Source organism: Scatophagus argus, chromosome 20 (assembly GCF_020382885.2).
Source record: "Scatophagus argus isolate fScaArg1 chromosome 20, fScaArg1.pri, whole genome shotgun sequence".
Classification (NCBI taxonomy): Eukaryota; Metazoa; Chordata; class Actinopteri; family Scatophagidae; genus Scatophagus; species Scatophagus argus.
Window position 1 is genome coordinate 15,319,340 of NC_058512.1, and position 18,683 is coordinate 15,338,022.

Below are 18,683 nucleotides of genomic sequence, written 5' to 3' on the forward strand. Positions count from 1 at the left end.
GTCTGTGATCCCCGGACAGATCAGCAAACAGTTTCGAACTGCTTACTCATGAGTCTAAATTACCTTCTCGCCCGCAGCCGATTTCACGAGTTATAAGTCAGCATATGAGGGGAGAGGGCTATAGTCTGGCTCTGTCAAAATTAAGATCCAATAGGCTACAGGAGAGGAGGATGTGTCCTGATGAGGGATTACCTGTAGCGGTGGCAGGAGCACATCCGGAAATGATCGATCCTTTCTTGTCCAAAGCAAAGACCTGTCCTATAGAGCTCTAACAATCAGGACACAGAGACATGTCTGCTTACTGAGTCTGAAAGCCCCCCCCCCACCCTAATCTCATAAATCAAACATGTCCCAGAGTTGTGTCTGCAGCCTATGCGTCCCTGAGGGGCGTTTCTGGCACGAAGTTTTGAGGTGAAGAAGCGATCAGCACCATGGAGAGTTCTCCAAAGTCACACCCAGTCCAACAATGATGGGCGCTGTCCTCTTCAGCACCACACCCTGCACATACCTCAGCATGTGTTCAAATTTAACTTACAGGGAGCGTCAGCTGCACGTCTCCCTGGCAGCTTTCATCCGACACATACCAACCCAGACTGGGGTGTTAAATCACAAGCTTTAGTGTCTTACATGCTGAGAGAGGTCAGACATGTTTGTATCATTTGGAAGACTATTTTTTTTTTTCTATTTATTATCTATCAAACGCCCAGTATGTAACTTCAGCCATCTGCAAAACCACTCCTGCCAATGGAAACACATCTGATGTGACTCAGGAACAAATGTTGACAGATGAGTTAATGTTTTGAAGTTTTTTTCACGTCATGATTAGTTGATGGTCATGTACTTCCTTTCTCGCTCTTTGACATAGAAAAGATGCATTTTATGTCTTTAAATGCTCAAGATTTAATCTGATTGGTGCAGTTGAGTGCCAAAATTGAAATCCCAGTTTTGTCGGCTGTCAGTGTCAATATCCAAATAACTAAAACTGATTTAACTGCAGAAAATTGTGTGTTGATGTAGGACCACATCGCTAAAAGTAAAAATTTGATTTTGAAAATGCCTTTTCAGGGCTTTTAATAAGGGTAATGATGGGTTTATTTATCCTGAAGAAGAATACACACCAGCAACAGAATGTTTTCATAACTTAACAACCTTACATTTGTTCTTATTAATGTCTGATAAATGATCCATTAAGCAACTAGAGGCTACAAATGATTTATTAAACATTAATGAAGCCATTCAGCACACTCTAAATATCATTTTAAAGGATATCTCATTAGAAAGTTGTTTTATTTTACTTGTTTAATATCGGAAGAAGTCAGATGTATGCTACTCGCAGTTCACACATTAACTTGTAGCCTCCTGAATCAGATGAGTTTATTCTAGGAGGGGATGTTTAATTGATCCCTACTGGGAAGCTCCGGTGTCTCAGCAACTATAGAACACATGCGGTTAAGGCCAGAGAAAATGCTGAAGCCTAAACAGATTATATCTAACAGTAGTGACATATGAGTGTAATGGAAAGAAAATATAGTGAAGAATTTTAGAATTTGTCCCATACTTGGGGTTAAAAGCCATGATATCTCAACTACTGCTGGTTTTACTTTTATTTCTATTTATATTTTGACTGTTAATGCAGAGGATTGCATCTGACAGGACAGATCTCCATCACTGACATTCTGCCTTGAAACCTCAGAAATCTTCCTTTAGTGAGGGATGCAATAAAATATCAGACCATGACTGTCCATCACTTTAACATTATTTTATTTCTTAGTTCCTTAGTTTCTATCCTACTCACAGATTTTTCCACTGAAACAGCTAGTATATCTCACTGTCCAGTGCTACACCAACACTGATTGTTACCCCAGCAAAATCCTACACTCAAACTTCTGTTTGGACCTGTGTTTTCAAACTTTACAAACTTGATGCTTCCTAACATCATATTGTCTTCTTGCACATTTTACTCTGTGCTGTCTTATACTAGAATATATTGAATTGCCCATGTAATTCACTACACCACTACTGTACATGCATACTGCAGTTACAGGAGAGTCAAATGCTGAATGGGTTCAGTACACACAAGTGAGGTGTAGTACTTCTTGTACTTCTTGTGTCCATAATGTGGATTCCACTGACCATTAAGCAGTAGAAAAACCCATTCAACCCCATCAATATGTCAGCATCAAAGGTGACAAGCTACTGAGCACCACTGCACTTGAGGCTGGTGTAACTCTGTGCATTTTTATTGAGATGCTATAAGTCATCTTGGTACCTGTGCATAACATTAGCATATTAGAAAATTTATGTAATAGAAGTTGTGTTGTAAGTACCTCAATTTAAGTAATACATTAACTCATCATGTGAAGTCACAGCAAAAGCATCACAATGACTCGCAAGGTCTTACAAATTTAGATTTACCTTCATGAACTTGTAGCATAAAGTTAGACTGTCATTAAAGCGATAAGTATCTACATTCATTATGGTTTGTAATGGACATTTCTCATTTTAAGTCGAGCCTCAAAGAGAATAGAGAGCAGTAAATAAATCAGTGCTGCATGGTGATCAATAGGAGTAGGCAGCTTACTCGAGCACACATTGTTAATTTTCGACTCACATTTTAACAGACAAAACCTCTCCTGCACCAAGTGTCCATGGAAAAACATTTTAACACTGAGTCCAGTTTCCATAACAACGTGTTGGGCAGTAAATGCTGCTACTGTTTCCTCTCCCAGAGGACTGTTTGGGCTGCTGTGCATGTGTGTGTGGGTGGGTGGGTGGTCATCTCTGCAGGACTGAGTGACACAGTCTGGCATCTGAATGTCAGAGGTGGATTCTTAAAACTGAAAATGTGAAAGGTGCAGCCACGCCCAAAGGTTGAGACAGTGCACTGACACCGCCCCCCTTTCTTGCTGAATTGTCTTTCCACTAAAGAAAACAAACGCCCCCTGCTGAGAGCAGAGACAGGGGGGAGGTGTTATATAATTAAAGGGGAAAGTTGGCAGTGTGCCCGATAAACAGTTGGAGGAGGGAGTGTCTGGTCTCTGGACAGGAAGGGCACGGTCCTGGCATCCAGGAACAGATGTAGGACAAGTAGTGAGATCAGCAGTATCAGGACTCTAATCTGCTGCTCCTCGTGAAAACATACTGGAACTCCTTCTAAAATAAGATTACTGGATCTGTTTAGTTTACACAGCAGTTTGCACATGTGAATGAAATCAGTAAGCAGAACGCATCTTGAAGCTAATGTTTAAAAAGAGGTCAAAGCAAGTAAAGATAAGATCTGATAGGAATGCATAAAATACAATAAAATCAGTCTTTTACCCTCCCTGCTCCATTCGTTTCCTCACAGAACGTAGCCCTGGTTAACCAACTTAGGGGCCCTGGAGCAAAAAATGAGGTGTGGGCCCCGATGGAATTGCCCACAGCTTTTAATCCCATCTTGGCCAGATCTCACTTGCACAGTGGGACTTTGTACTTCTTTAAATAGAATTGAAAAACATGACAACAAACTAGATGACACACAGATATGCTGGGACTTTAGGGGGTGCTAGTCAAGGCTGAGCTCAAAATCTAAGCGCCTCACAGAGCTGCTAGCTTGTCTGTAAAAAGTTGTTTTCTTTGTTTCATGACAACATCTGTGGTCTGTCTGCTACTCTGTCCAAATGTTGCCGTTTCCCAATGTAGATAAAGAACTTATTGCATATAATCCAGTCGGATCATGTTATTCTTGTAAAGTAGCAACATATGTCACTAAAAGCCAGGCATAGTTACAAAAAGCCTCAGATTTTAATGGAAACCTTGAAAGACTGTGTCTTGTTCTTAACTACAGGAAAGTTTACCAGCATTGTATTGCACACTGAGTTGCCAAACAGCTGACCAAACCAACATCCAGAGAGGAAAAGTCCCCTGCTAGTTAGCTAATTAGATAATGAGTTTTAGCACAGTGAACGTCTCAGTGACTTTGCTGCAAATGTCAACGCTGCTCAGAGCCAAGTCCTTTGTCACTGCTTTAGATGCTAAATGTTATGGTGCTTCAACAGCACTGCTAAACACTGCTATTCTTGACTGATAAACTACAGTTATTAGGACAGGTTTGTTTACATTGTTTACGTGTCTCAGTCAATGAGGTTAAAGGAGGAATTAAAAAAAAAATAATAATATTAAAATTGAACTTATTCCTTTGATGCAGATCTTTAAGTTTAAAATGGATGAAAAAAGTCATTGGACTTTAGCCCATGTTTCTTCCTTGTGGAAGACAAGTGGAAGTGAAAGAGAGGAGGAAAAAAACAAGAGAACAGAAAAAGAGAATAAATAGGTATTAAGATTTATGTCAAATGCCGTATGTCACTGATTTAATTGCATAAATCAATATGCATTACTCACTTCTGGTATATTTTATGACTTTGTGTGTCTGCTGTTTGTGTTAACTGCTGATCAGCTGCTTATACTTTAAAAGATAGCATGAACACAGCTAATGTTTCACATTAACAACACACAACAGCAAATCTGGCACGTGATCACTCCGAGCACACTGAATTATGACGTGTTACTGATGGACTGTCAAGACTCTAATTTCTTCCTGTCATTCGATCACACAGGGTGTCTTTCTCTGGAAGGGAGAGCTGCTGCAGTGTGGTGCTGCTGAATCCTGAGGAGATGAGGAGGAAAGTCTCTTCACCAGAAGGATGGAAACAGAGCTGGCCACCACCCTGTAACCCATGGTAACACCATCAGCTGCAGTGGGAGGAGCTACGAGTCTCACTGAGTCTGGATTGGCCAGGAACAGGTGTTCTGAGGTTCCATATACGGAAGAGGACTGGAGGAGGCATTGTTAGAGAGAAAGCAGGGCTCAGGAGGGGTTTAATATCAGATGATTGTTTAAAACTGTAACCAGTGACATAATTCACCTTTAGCCATGAAGCCATGAAGCTAGCTGTCCAGCAATCTGTCACCTACTTTCAGTCTTTATGATAAATTAAAATAATAGCCTGCTGGCTTGATATTTATCTCAGAAGTCATCATACTATAGACAAATCTGTAAATTTAAGGACATTTAGAGTACATTTCCCAAAATGTCAAACTATTCCTTTAACTAACACAATTATCAACAGTCTCTCTTGTAGGAAGTGAAAAGAACTTCAATGGCTTATCCCCACAGTCTGACTTGATCAAAACCAAGTCTAACCTGGTGGACTACATCAACTACATGAAAATATAGTCCATGTTTACTTTATGTAATGCTATAGATTTTATATTAATCACATTGGTTGCAGAGTAGTGAAGAAATGCTGCAGAGTACAATGTACACATTTCCTCTCTACAAGTGGAGGACCAGATGTATGTTTCAACAGGGACTGATAACACAAATGAATACAACACAGAGGCTTGATTTCAATAAATCTAATCTAAATATTATCCTAGGCAGCACAGCAATGTTATATGCAGCTTGAATAAAAACTGAGATTTGAGAATACAGGGGACCAAATGTGAAGAACTGACAATAAATAACAGAATGAAAAGTCATAAAGAATTTTGTGCTGCGTCCCTGTCAACAATGGTTGTGTGAACAAGGGTTTCCTCCTGCATGGTCCTTCTTTGTGCTATTTGCACACATACTGATAATTCTTAAACCAGCATGTGGAAAAGGTGGTTTTCTACATGGCTTCATGCTTAAATGCTAATGCAACATTAAGAGAAAAAAAAATCATTGAAAAACTAAACACCATGAAGCATGCTGTAGAAACACGGCACGGCTGTAAATGAGAGTTCATGGCAACTGTGGGCAAACATTTCGAGAGGACTAACAGAAGCCACCAGCGGCCATCAGCACTGCAGTGTGCCTGCCACTGGAGTGCAGTGCTTCTCCAGTCGGCTATGTCGAGAGAGGGAGACAGGACACAGGGACAGAGACACAGAGGATGTGATCTTCAGGTCAGAGCTGACATGTGGGTTTTCCTGGAGGTCTCCCTGCTCTGGTTTCAAGCAGCTCAAACATCCAGGTTACACCAGGTCAAAGGTATCAAACATAGTGCTGAGGGTTCTACGAAGGGCAAGCTGATACTGCTAGAAGTACTACGTTTGACGTGACGAGCTATAGAAAACAGGTTTGCAACAGCACCTGAGGACACGTACAAATTTAAAACAAGAGACCATAAACAATCTCAAATCCAACATGAGCCATTCTTTGGACAACTTGTTTTTAACTGTCAATTGCCAAATAAATAAATATATTTCATAAAAGCCCAGCATCTCCTCATCGCAAATGCTTCTTTCCTAACTGAGCCGAGTCCTTCCATACTGTAACTGTCAAGCAGAGTTCACAGGAATTTCCAGCGAGTCAGGAAACGTGTTGAGATTTCCTGAGAAGCCCGATGCCTCATGTCTCAGCTATGTGAATGAACTCACCAGGCATACACGAAGCTTCTGTCGCCATTGTTATGGTTATGACCTGTGACAGCTGCTGAGGGTGACAGGGTGTGGAACCAAGAAGATGGGGATAACAATGAAATGACAAAAGAACTTGCAAAAGGAAAGGTAAAAGAAAGTTTAAACCCTGCTTTGGTGTTTCACCTCTTTAGACGCTTTCTCAGCAGTTTTTTACTTAACCACTGATTTTGCAGCAATGTTAAATCCCCCCATTTGTGACCGACAATAGTAATCAAAAGATTGCAGGATTCCTGAAGGATACAAGTATTAAAAAAAAGAACAGTCATTTATTCAGACCTTCAGACATTCAAAGAGGCACACTCAGTGAATAGCTTCATTCAGGTAATCTTTAATGACAAAATGTTTGTAATTTTTTTCCAATGCAGTGGGAAAAAGAAAATCAAAGCAAATGCATCATTACAAGAACTACTGTTAGACCATCGCAGTCTGAGGGAAATCGCTTCCCACGCCTATCCATTTCCTATTCACATTAGGACCTGCCATCAACAACAGGGGCTTTTATTTTCACACTCTGGAACACAGTTCGTGTCAAACCCGACTCCTGCTCTGTGCATTCACAATCTTTCAGCAAGATCAGGAAAGAAAAACGAAACAAAATCCAAACAGGACAGAACAATCCAAAATGTCGCTGTCAAACGCTGCATGTACAAACACAGGCAGAGACACGCATGTCACGCTAAAACAACAGTGGAGTACCTCTGTGGCTGAGATGGAAACAACACAGCACTCATTATTGGTAGGGTCATCAGTCTGTCATAAGAGGTAAAACAAAAAGACAACACATCCTGAGTCGACCTGCTGGGTCAAATAGTATTTTCAGCTAAATTAGATCAAGTAGAGGCTTTTTTCCTTTTCTTTCTTTTATATTGTCGTATATGACCTGCAGAAATAAAGAATAACTTCTTGTGATCTGGCATTTGATGAGATCTGAACTTCTAAATCAAATATCATTTGACCCAGGTCTGGCTGTGGAAGGTCCACTTGGAACAAAACTGACCACAGTCCAGCCGCAGAGTCTTACTGCTCAAAGAAGAGTAAAAGCAAAGTTTCCTCGAGTCAGAAGTCACTGCATGTCAGAAATGCCAAAGATCAACTGGTACCTTCTGCCTGCCCACACTAAGACCGGATCAGTTTCCTTCATCTGCAGCTTGATGAAGTATTTCTGCCTGTTTTGTGGACATTTTGGCAAAATGTTCTTGGAGTGTTAGAATGCAGGACTGGCTAGCTATTCTCCTAATCCAACTAATATCTTCAACTTAAAATCGACTTTTACTTTCAATACTTAACTTTTATCATTCATGAAATACTTGACTTTTTTAATAAAATAACTCAAACATTCTCAAAACAAATGTCAATAAAGCACGTTCTCTTTATGCTTTTCTGCTTTTTGGTAACAAATAATTTTTGATGACTTAGAATCTGCAAGCAAACGAAATAATCAGTAATACACAGATCAATCTGGAGCAAAAGTAAGTGGAAAAGGACCAGTCAGGACCAAATCAGCTCTCAGATATGTTACAGACAAACCAGGAGGCTCACTGGAAGGACAATGTGGACTGTTTGGACAGACGGCTGAACCTTTCTGGACCATAAAAACACTGTTACCCAAGACCCAACCACAAAATACTGTTAGTGGACACAGCGAGAGGGACACACTGCCTGCCTGTACAGCACACATCTATACCCTGGTTTTCCAGTTATTGTCATTGTCACAAATTTTCTTTCAAATGCAAAACTGAATAGATTTCTGAGTGTCCATCTCAGAAAATGTCACACAAATCTTGACTGGCACCCAGAGCCAGTGAAATTCATGAGCGCTTGTGGTTTAGGATGGCCACCATGGATAACTCCTTTCATCATTAGACCTTTGATAAACCACCACTGCTGTAAAATAAATAAAAACAATATTACCTAAAGAAAATTAACAAAATGGCTACTTTTGAAAAGGCATGATCACTTTTTCTGTAGGCGTAGCCAACTCTGGACTTGGTCAAACCCTTCTGAGATCGAGTGTCGGGCCACTCGTGTAGATGGCACAATCTGTGGTCAGGTCTAAAACTAGGCAGTCCTCCCTGTCAGACGATCAAAGGGCAAGAGTTTGGTTCGATGCTGTGACCCTCCCCGAAAACCCACCCGTTATAAACACTGAAACCAAATTGCTGGGGAAAGGTAAATAGGACCTTAATCATTCTTTGAAAACCTTATACAAATGAGTGAAGGATATGAGCAGGGCAAGAGGGGATTAATTACAAACAGTTGGAAACCAGCAATCAAGAAAAAAAGGGGTGTGGAGAAGCGGGGGATGGAGGAAAAGGCAGATGCATTTCTCCCGAGAACATGTCATATCTCGGGGACAGGGAAGAGGCGGGGAGCAGGCGGGACAGAGGGAGGAGAGACGGGCGTTCTTCTCACGACGGCCAAACTTTCTCCAACAGCTCATGGCCACATGTCAGGCACTTTTCTTCAGTTTCAGGTTCAGAAAGAGCTGGCAGGTGGTGTGGTCAACCTCTTTCCGATGTAGACTCTGTTGAGAAGGTGCACGGAAAATCCTAATTCATACGTGTCCATCCACTAATGGTGTGTGAAAATTAGGAATTGAGCGAAAAACAAATTGAGATTAACAGCTGGTGATGTTAATATTCCATACACACAGCAAGATGACTTAATTTTAAAAAAGTACCATTCAAACCTCAAATGAATGAAGGAAGTGGAAAACGAGACAGAAATAAGGTATTTCTGATTGTCTCATGCATTAACCTTACATGGTTCATGAGTGTCATTATTAATTTACCAAAAGTGCTCTAATGTTAGCAAACTCTATCAAGAAAGTAAATCGGCAGTTACCAGTGACAATGTATCAGTTATCTCTACACAGAAACTAAAAACACCAAAAAAGCCAGCACTGTAGAGCAACAAAAGACAACTATAAAGATACTAAATTTTATAAATAAAGAGGATTATGAAAGAGAAAATTAAACAGCAGCAGCAATAATAAAACAATTAGCTCCTTCTCTCATAAACAGCAGTTACAGTTCAGTAAGAACACCACAGTGACTCATTATGTAACCGCACTAACTCCAGAATAGCCAGCAGGGATGTTGTGATTATGACAGGTTTGTTAATGACACTCATTCCGTACCACATCACATACAAAAAAAATGCTGCTGTCTGAGGTATTATTGCTGGGACATCATCTGATTGTGGAGGCAGGATTAATTTAGCAATTGTCATCGCAAAAAGTCTCCTGGGAGTGTCGCAGCTCTCCGAGAAAGCAGGCGTGCAGCTTTGCAGGCAGCAGCTGCTATGCCAGTCTGTCACACAGACACGAAGGGAAGGCCATAGACTTCTTGACTTGTGTCTGTACAGCTCCCCCTACTGGGCTTTATGTGCCACAAGGAAATTATTAAAAATGAAATACAATTTATGTTGGTAGTGGTGGTGGAGACTCCAAAAGCAAGCAAATAAGTGTGAGGCCTGTGCTGATTTTTCACTGAAGCAAAATGGAAATCAGTTTCATGCATTTTGTGCAACTACCGTCAGGTTTGTACTCTGGACAGGTGATCTGTGGTGTTTGTTCTTACCCCAGCCCCAGAGCCAGGATGTGCGATAGTAGCAGCGAGGGTATGAACACTTTGAGGAACTCGGCAGAGAAGATGCCTCCTTTCTTCATGGCCCCGGTCTTCCTCATGCTGAGTGTTACTGAGCGTCGAGGGTGACGGAAAAGAAACTCCCTGCACAAATTACAGTCGCTTCAGACGCCGAGAAGGTGACAGCATCACACGTCAGTCATGATAAATATGCACGCAAACTTGTATTATTTAAGTCATTTTTTTGGTTGAAGCATGTCGCATGAGACATTTTGCTTCTTTGTTTTCAGCCATTCTGCAATACTGTCACTGAGGGCTGTTTTGCACGACAAAGGCAGCAATTTGAAGACAATAATGAAATAAAGAAAATAGCTATTAAGCTGTAATGCTACACCAATCAAAACAGATGAAACTAACACTCATCTATTTAATTTTAGGTCCTAATGAAAAATCGATACACAGGCTACATCTTTAGATGACTTCAGCAGTCAGTTGTGGTGGAGGCTGCTTGAACAGATGGAAGAGGAGGAACCTGTTCTTATTTCAGGCCTTATCCCATGTTTGTTTGAGGTGTTGGCGGCACAGAGGGCTGCTCATTATGTCATTAATATTGTTGCAAGTCCTAATCCTAAACCTAAACTCAACCTAACCTTAAAGCAAGTCTTCACCCTAATATTTAATGATCTACATGTGGGGACTTCTATTAGTAAGGGTCCTCACAATGCGATAGTGTAAACAGATTTTTGTCCCCACAACTACTGGAATACATGTCCACACACACACACAAGGCCCATGTTATTACTGCTTGTCCTTGGTAGACTGGCTTTGAAAAAAGTAGAATTTATAATGTTGGGTGTGTTTGGCTGCATCACTTCAACACCTATGACATCATTTTATTGTCTAACAATTTTGTGTGTGTCAGCAGTTTTTTGCACCCATTTTGATATAAAAAATCATTCTAAATTATTTTGGTGAGATATTTAATGACATACAAATACATAATGAAGAATAAAAACAGCCCCAGGTCATAGTTAATGGCCAAATAAGCTGTTTTTGATAAGTGGGATCAGAAACAGCTCAATTCACAGCTGAGCAGCATTACAGGAAATAAAAATGGCTGAAAGAGATGGTCTACACAAGATAAAATATGAACAGTGTTCTTCAGGTTTTTGATAAAAGGGACTCAACTTTGTGGACCAATTTACCTACCATTTCACCCCTACAAAAGTTACATCAGCGTCAGCGTTACATACCCAATTTTGAGCTTTTGACCCATTTATTGCCATAGCAACTGACCTCTTTCTCAGGGCAAACAAGCAGCTGTGTGTGTTTAGTTGCCATGAAAACATTAAGTTGATGTTTGCTGAGCCGAGTCTTACTTGGGAGGAATGTTTTCTGGTCGACTAGACCAGTCAGCAACCCAGTCTGCGTCCTTCATCAGGATGTCCATGTCCCTCTCCTTGTCCAAGACGTCCTCTTCTGACTAAAGATGCACACACACACACACACACACACACACATGACTTAGTAACCTCAGCCCTCAGGCTTTGTGTGCATATTGACCATTTTTTGATGATAAACAACACATGTTCTGTATATTTAGGTGTGTGGGTCATGGACAGACACAAACAAACAGGAAAATGCACAAATGTTTTGTTTCCAGAGTGCCTTGGCAGAGGTTGACAGAAAGAAAGCGAGATGAGAGATGAAGAAAAGTGAACGTGATGGTGACAGTGCATGCCGTACAAACAAAAAAAAAAACACGCTAGGCAACTATGTCCACACAAACTGAGGGAAGGCAGCAGCTGTACAAGTGACACACGTGTACACACTCATGCACACACACACACCACTTCAGGGCCAGTGTCTGGGGTTGCCATAGCAACAGACTGAAGGAGAACCTCTTACTTGGCTGTCTCTTCTGCTGGTCACGTCCACGTCGAAGATGATCTGTCCATCCTGGGGGCTGTGGGGCCGTGGGGGGCTGTGGACAGAGTCAAAAACCACAAGTCAGAGGCCTCACTAGAAAAGTCATGAACTCATGACTCCTTCTGAACCTGGGAAACGGGAAGTATTTCAATATAGTGGCAGAACACCTCAAACATGGTCCAAGTTAAATGTTGAACAACTATTACAAATCAGCACACAAAGGATATTAACAGGTAACCATAGCAACAATCACTGGATATTTCATACAAGACAATATCAGCTCAGCTTCTCTTTTAGCCCTATGTAAAGGGCCACGATATTACTGCTTGTCTGATATTTTCATACCACATTTATTTAGATGGATTTTTTTTTTTTGATTTATATATGAACACAAAAAAAACTGAATCCGAGGGATGTTAACACTTATTTCCTGACATGGTGGTCGCAAGATGTCGGAAACCAAGAGAGCAAGAAACTATGATTTAGTACACCCTGCATTACATTGAAATTTAGACAGCTAACATTATAAAAAGTGGACCCTGCAGGATTTGTTGGTTTCTGTTATTTAACATCCCATTCAAAATTGTCTGTATATGTGCCTCGGTCAACAAAGTTAAAACGGTGATGCCCAAAAACGTATCAGACATGAAAAAAAAATAAACTTAGGAAAATGTGAAAATACGACCAGAGGGCAGGGCTCCTGTAGATAAACATGCAGCCACACACTTCTAATGAGTCAAAAATGACAATGACAATGATTTTGTTTTATTTTAAAAGGAAAATCCTGCACAGTATACCTTTACGTTAATGTGCAGACAGGAAGTGGAGCCAGTGACATCCTGTTTCCTTGGCAGAAGCTACACCTGTATTCAGAGCTTATATTAAGATGTTGCCGTTGTTATAAGGATATTCTTCTATGTAGCTCATTCTAATGGTATTGTGCTGTGTCATAATTTGGACTTTGTTTAGCGTTTGTACAAAGTAGGGGAAATAAAATGTATAATGCCACGAGTACCAGGTCTGCTTTCTTATACGTTAACCCATATGTCAAACATGACAGTAATTTTGTATCATGTATATTCTTTTATTCTGTTGGTTTCAGCCCTGTTTTATAACTTCATGCATGTTGAGTCTATAATCAAGATCTGGAACAAGAAAGCTGAATCTTGACTAATGTGTGGTTGTGAAAGGACTTTGGCTTGCTGTTTGCTTGATGTTATCTCACCTAGGACAGTACAGAATGTTTACCGATCCTTTACTGAGCAGTAAAGTCCTGCTGCTCCAATATTGTGGCTCAAATACCGACAAATATCCTCAGATGACTCATTGACAGCTGACTGCCCAGCTCTCTGATAAGCTTGTTTGAATCGTAGCCTTGAGGAGTACACACAAGCACATGATATGGCTAAGAGCTGAAGGGTCGGGTTTTTTCCAATACACTCAATAGAAGACGTCATTTTATTTTCAGAAGTCAACTCCTGAGCAGCTGTTAAAGGTGGCTCAACATGTGGACAGTGAAGAGAAGCCAACTCCTACAGGGCAGACTGCAGTTTTCCACTGGGACATTAAAGAGAGCTGAGGGGTTTTAGAAGCTATGTGACCAATATTAAATGCCTCTTATAAAAAAGGTTTCAAGTTTTACTATTCATGACTAGCAGATGAAAACTCATGTATGCATCTAGGCTGTAAAGTTACATTTCACTCAAGCTACTCAAGACTGCAGTTTTTTTTTAATTATCCAACAAATGTGTTTTACTGATTTAAATAAAAAGAAATACATGGATTGTTTTAAAGGGTTGATTTTAAGTCCCCACACCTTGAAATGTGTTTCCTGCTGCAAGAAAACATTCAATGTAGCTAAAAATGTAAAGGAAAGTAAAGTGAACAACTGGAACATTAATGAGCTGCCGATTACACACAAAGATAGCAAAAGCAAAAACAAACTTCAGCAACAACACTACCAACAAAAAAAGAAAATTACAATGCTCATCTGTCATACAGCATAGGAGTAACTTAATTTTGGCTTAAAAATCAAATCAAGCTTCAGAGACAGGCCTCTATAAACTGAGTGAAAAGTCAAGAGGGGCATTAGACAGAAGCTAACTTCAAGGCTTGTATGAGCCCAAGAACTCATGACTTTCTTTGAACTTTTCCATCATGGTGGAAATTCCTGTGCCCTCATCTGCATGTAATGTTAAGCACATGAGAAAATGTAACAGGATTTTGACCTAAACCGGTTTTATTTTGGGAGTTTCAGACATAAAAGACTTGCATTTTTAAAAATTAACGTTTCCAACACCACTTAAGTAACTGAACTACATGAACCTCATTAACAACAACCACAAGGAGGTCAGAGGTCAGCTTCAAATACAGAGCAACTCCCCATCACTTGGAAATGGACTCTGATGAGTAAAGTGGGTGGATGTCCTCTTTAACACTACCTGTCGCAGGACGAGTTGCTGCGGCTTGACTCGTGCTGGGCATCAAGGAGAATCTTCTCCATGTCTCCGTTGTGGATGGAGGATGAGGATGGGACGTGTTCCAGCCCCCCCACCATGGCCTCCTCTTCCTCCACCTGAGGAAGGGGCAGCAGGCCTGGAGCAGGGCCGTCTGTGGGGGACGACTGGGCTGATCCAGCTGTACCTCTGTTCATCTCCAACTCCACCCAGGACCCTGTTCACAGAAACAGACAAACATGAAGCTTTCACTCACTCACCTGTCAGTGATGCCAGTGTTGCATGTTTTTATTTCATAATTTTCACCAAACCAATATTTTTATTTTTTTTTTTAAAGGTTGGTTAAAACACATTTTTCACACTGAAAGCTTTTATTTATTTCCAAGAAGACACACACCACCATAGTTTATTACGCAGGGTCTGCTTGCAACATGTGGATAAAAAAAAGTTTTGTTTTATTCACTTGCTCTTAATATTTCAAAACAAACATGAATTAATAGGTTCCTTTAAATGTATCCCTTTACAAAAAATAAAAAATGAAAGATGAATACTGTTCAAGCATGTATACATGACATTCAGAGAACTCTTTGACACAAGCCTTAAATATCCAAGACGACAGCAAAATATTCAACAAAGTAGCATTTCAACTAAATACATGAAAACTGTTGGACTACATACTATGTTACCATATAAACTCAATACAAATATCAGCATAAAATTCAATGAGCATTTAAACATGCCTAGATACAAGTGTCAGGAATACCTAATAAGATGGAGCCAGTGAAACTAATAAGTCGATCTCGTGCTCAGTGAAAGATCTGATATGTCCCAAGCAGCAGGTTTTTTGTTTACAATGGCTACTAAAAGCATTTGTGTGCAAACTGAAGAAGACGCAGTACCCTCCCACCCCCCCTCCTACCCCAAAGGGTAGCCCTTACTGGTTTTTACTCAAAAGCCAAAGACAAGTAGGGGATTGAGAAAGAAAGGAAAGATGTCAAAATGATTTTCTGATCAGTCAGTCACAGAAGTTCAAGAGTAAAGCTCTTTTTCTGCTACGTGATGAAAGGGCAGCTAAATGCCTGCTAGTGTATGCCCCGTGGTTTCTTGTAGACCTTGGCTGTGATACGACGCTCTCTCTGTTTGTTTGTGAGCTCTGGCATGGACTGGCAGCTGAGGAGGCACTGCATGTCAGAGCTGGATTACAAATATTATATTTGTAATTATTTGAAATATAGCAGAGAGACAAGTTGGCCAGAGTAAAATGTTTGAGAAAAATTAATATACCTCATCATGCAGTTTTAAAAACACCCTCTCTCACGGTGTTGACTAGGAAAAAAAAAAAAAAAAAAAAAAAAAAGGGAAGACATACTGAGCAGGTCATATGACCCCATAACAGCAAGTAAACACCATGTTCATGTGAGCTTTCAGGGACTGACTGTCACAGTTGAGGCATCAGGCCAACTATATCCCCTACTTCAGTGACCCCCCTCAAACAGGCCTGGATTCAGCACCCGCACTCATCCTGCAGATTACCCAACGGACTGCGAGCCAAGCTGCTGTCGACAACCCATTGTCTCCTCTCCGTGGACTAAAACCACAGCCATGCACACTGACGCTCCCGAAAATTCTGGCCACAGAGCGGTTATCAGCTGTTGTGTGGCTTTAGAGGAAGCAGACATGATGTGACCTCTTTGATGTACTGATGCTGAGGTTCAGACAGGAGGGAGGAGGCCTCTTGTCTGAAGATCCCAGGTATTAGATAAAAATGTTTATGACACTGGTGTCAGAGCTAAAGCAAAGGCCAAAAATACCATAGTCTCAGGTAACAGAGCAGACTGCTGGTCTCTCCATCTGATAAGAGGAGGGTATAATTGTCCCTAAAGCTATGTCTCAGCATGAACTGTGATAGTGTAATATGTCTTGGTGCACCAATATCACCAGTAAAAGTTGCTGTGAATTTTACTTCATTATTCTTTATTTTGACCCTGTCAGATGACCACTATTTTTATCAACCAAATGCAAAAGTAAGTTAATCAAAAATAGCGCTGGGTTAATGTTGTGGTAACAAGAGATCATGGAGCCTCGAACAAAACAGATTGTCTGATGCGTCAGAAATGTTTTGTATCTTCAAGCCTTTCCTGTTACTGGTATTACAAGCCAGATTTTTTTCAAAAGGTAAAGGTAAAGTTAAAACACACAAGAGAACTACCAGACTTGAACATAACAAAACTGTCTCTGATAAAAGCAACACTTGTTGCTTTCCATCTCATATAACAAAAGAAAGATATGGTATGACATGCTATGAAATGTACAAATAATGGTCGTAAACCAGGGCATTGTTACCATCTGCCGGCCGAATGTTGACAACTTTTTTATTCCACAGGCCATTTTTAAAAGGTTACTATCCATCACTGGCTACCCGATTTTCTCAAAAAATAAATGAATCAAAAAGTGTTTGGAAAATTTGATTCATGCCCAGATTGCTTTGAATGAGCCAGCCTCTATATTAATACACTGCTGTGAGTGCTGTAACACTTTCCCCACTTCCTCACGTCCAAAACGTCTGTCCCCCTGTCACTGTGGCCATAAATAGCATGCCAAGTCACGGCCCCCCCATGGTGTGGTAAAACTTACACCACACAACAGCTCGAGAAAGAGGCCTTTGAATCAGCGCAGCGGTGCAATAAACATGGCTTTCTTTGTGTTTCTAATGGCCTATGCAAGACGAGGTCTGCTATGTAGCCTGTCCCACTGCAATAAGTCAATGTTCAGGTGATAGATTTGAAATGATGCAGTGAACGCAGTGTGAATATATTCACTTTATTGGCCAAAGGTTAACTGACTGTGATTCGTTTAGAAATAAACTAATTACTTTGAAACAATTTAATTAATCCTAGTATTATAGTCAAATTTCTGAAAATACATAAAAGGATTGAAAGAGGTTATAAATGTGAGCTATCAGCGTTGGTTTCTGTTATTTGTAAAGACATGATTCACTGCACATTACAGCAAGTATGTGTAAACTGTCAAAATTTCTATGCCCCAATTTTGTATTTTTCACACTTCTTCCATCTCGCCTTGTTGACAACGCTTGCAACCCACCTCCACCCCTCCAGCCGATCGCTGATTGGCTTATTCGTTTGTCAGTGTACCATAGCGCAACGCCATTGGTTCGCCCAACGTCAATAAACACAGGAACATACCGTTCTTACTCCTCCCCCTTCAATGTAGCTTCAGGACGAAAAAATAAAGATAAACGTGCAGGATAAACTATCTTTATTGGTTTGAAACCACTGATAAACTTATTTTAAGCACACAGCCACATACCCCGTTACGTTCCTCAAAGACAAAACACACTGACAGGCTATTCTAGTCCAGCTACTGGACAACATTTAGCTTACCGTTTAACCCGGAGTCTCCGTTGTTGTCTGTAGAAGTAGTGTTAGCAGCCTCGGACATGGTTCTGCCTGACGAACAGGGCGGGTCACATAAAAGGCTCAAGTCAGTGCAAAACGCGCACTATCTTATCTGCACACATTCAGACTTGCGTTAGCAGAACTGACCACAGTCGCCTTCTGTCCCGTTTTTTTAGGCAGCGGCTAGCTGAGCTAAACCACTGCGGTTTGTTATACGTCCACTGGCTAGTCTGGGAGCACCAGCCGCGAGCTGCTCAGACCCCCCCGCCGGAGCTGAGTGGTGACGTCAGATTGTCCCGTTGATAAACAAAAGAGGGAGAGGAAGTCGAATTACATAACGAACAGAAGAAAGAAACGCCAGCAGAGGCGTGCACGTACTATTTAACATCGACTGTGGATCGAAGGTGGAAATTCAAACACTGATTGGTGCTACATCAATTTGCCCATGTAGGAGGAGGCGTGCGTGCACGCACGTACACAGCACACCCCGGTCCAGATCTACTTTCAAGACACGAGATAGATATGGTGCGTGCCCAAGCATTCAGCAAACAGACTCCACACCAGCTCATCTCAATAAACCGTCAGGAGTCCGAGCACCAGAGTGCGACTGGTTTTCACCTCAAATGTCAGCTGCAAGCAATTTTTAATGATTGGATATCAACATGAACCCAAACGAAGAATCACACTGTCCCGTAGGTTAAAAACACGCCTCTTCTGGATGTGTCCTAGTCAGTGATATCAGCTGGTTATGTGTTTGTTTAAGGTGTAAACACGGAATTACGATATCTTATAATTGATTTAGCAATTGACGATGTAAAACCTGTACATGTAACAAATTACATCAAAAAAAG

The 18,683-nt window shown here is 40.9% G+C and overlaps 1 protein-coding gene across 1 annotated transcript; it reads right to left on the reverse strand.

Annotated features, from left to right (window-relative positions):
• Positions 1 to 6,752: 6,752 nt before the first annotated feature.
• Positions 6,753 to 18,431, reverse strand: bnip3lb (BCL2 interacting protein 3 like b). The gene is made up of 7 exons (XM_046374910.1): positions 17,980 to 18,431; positions 17,818 to 17,883; positions 14,402 to 14,633; positions 11,940 to 12,015; positions 11,411 to 11,514; positions 10,026 to 10,175; positions 6,753 to 8,968 (listed from the first exon to the last, which is right to left on the reverse strand). Exons 2-7 carry the CDS (start codon positions 17,873 to 17,875, stop codon positions 8,920 to 8,922), a joined length of 669 nt encoding a protein of 222 aa, XP_046230866.1. The 5' UTR covers positions 17,876 to 17,883; positions 17,980 to 18,431; the 3' UTR covers positions 6,753 to 8,919.
• Between the last annotated feature and the right edge of the window lie 252 nt (positions 18,432 to 18,683).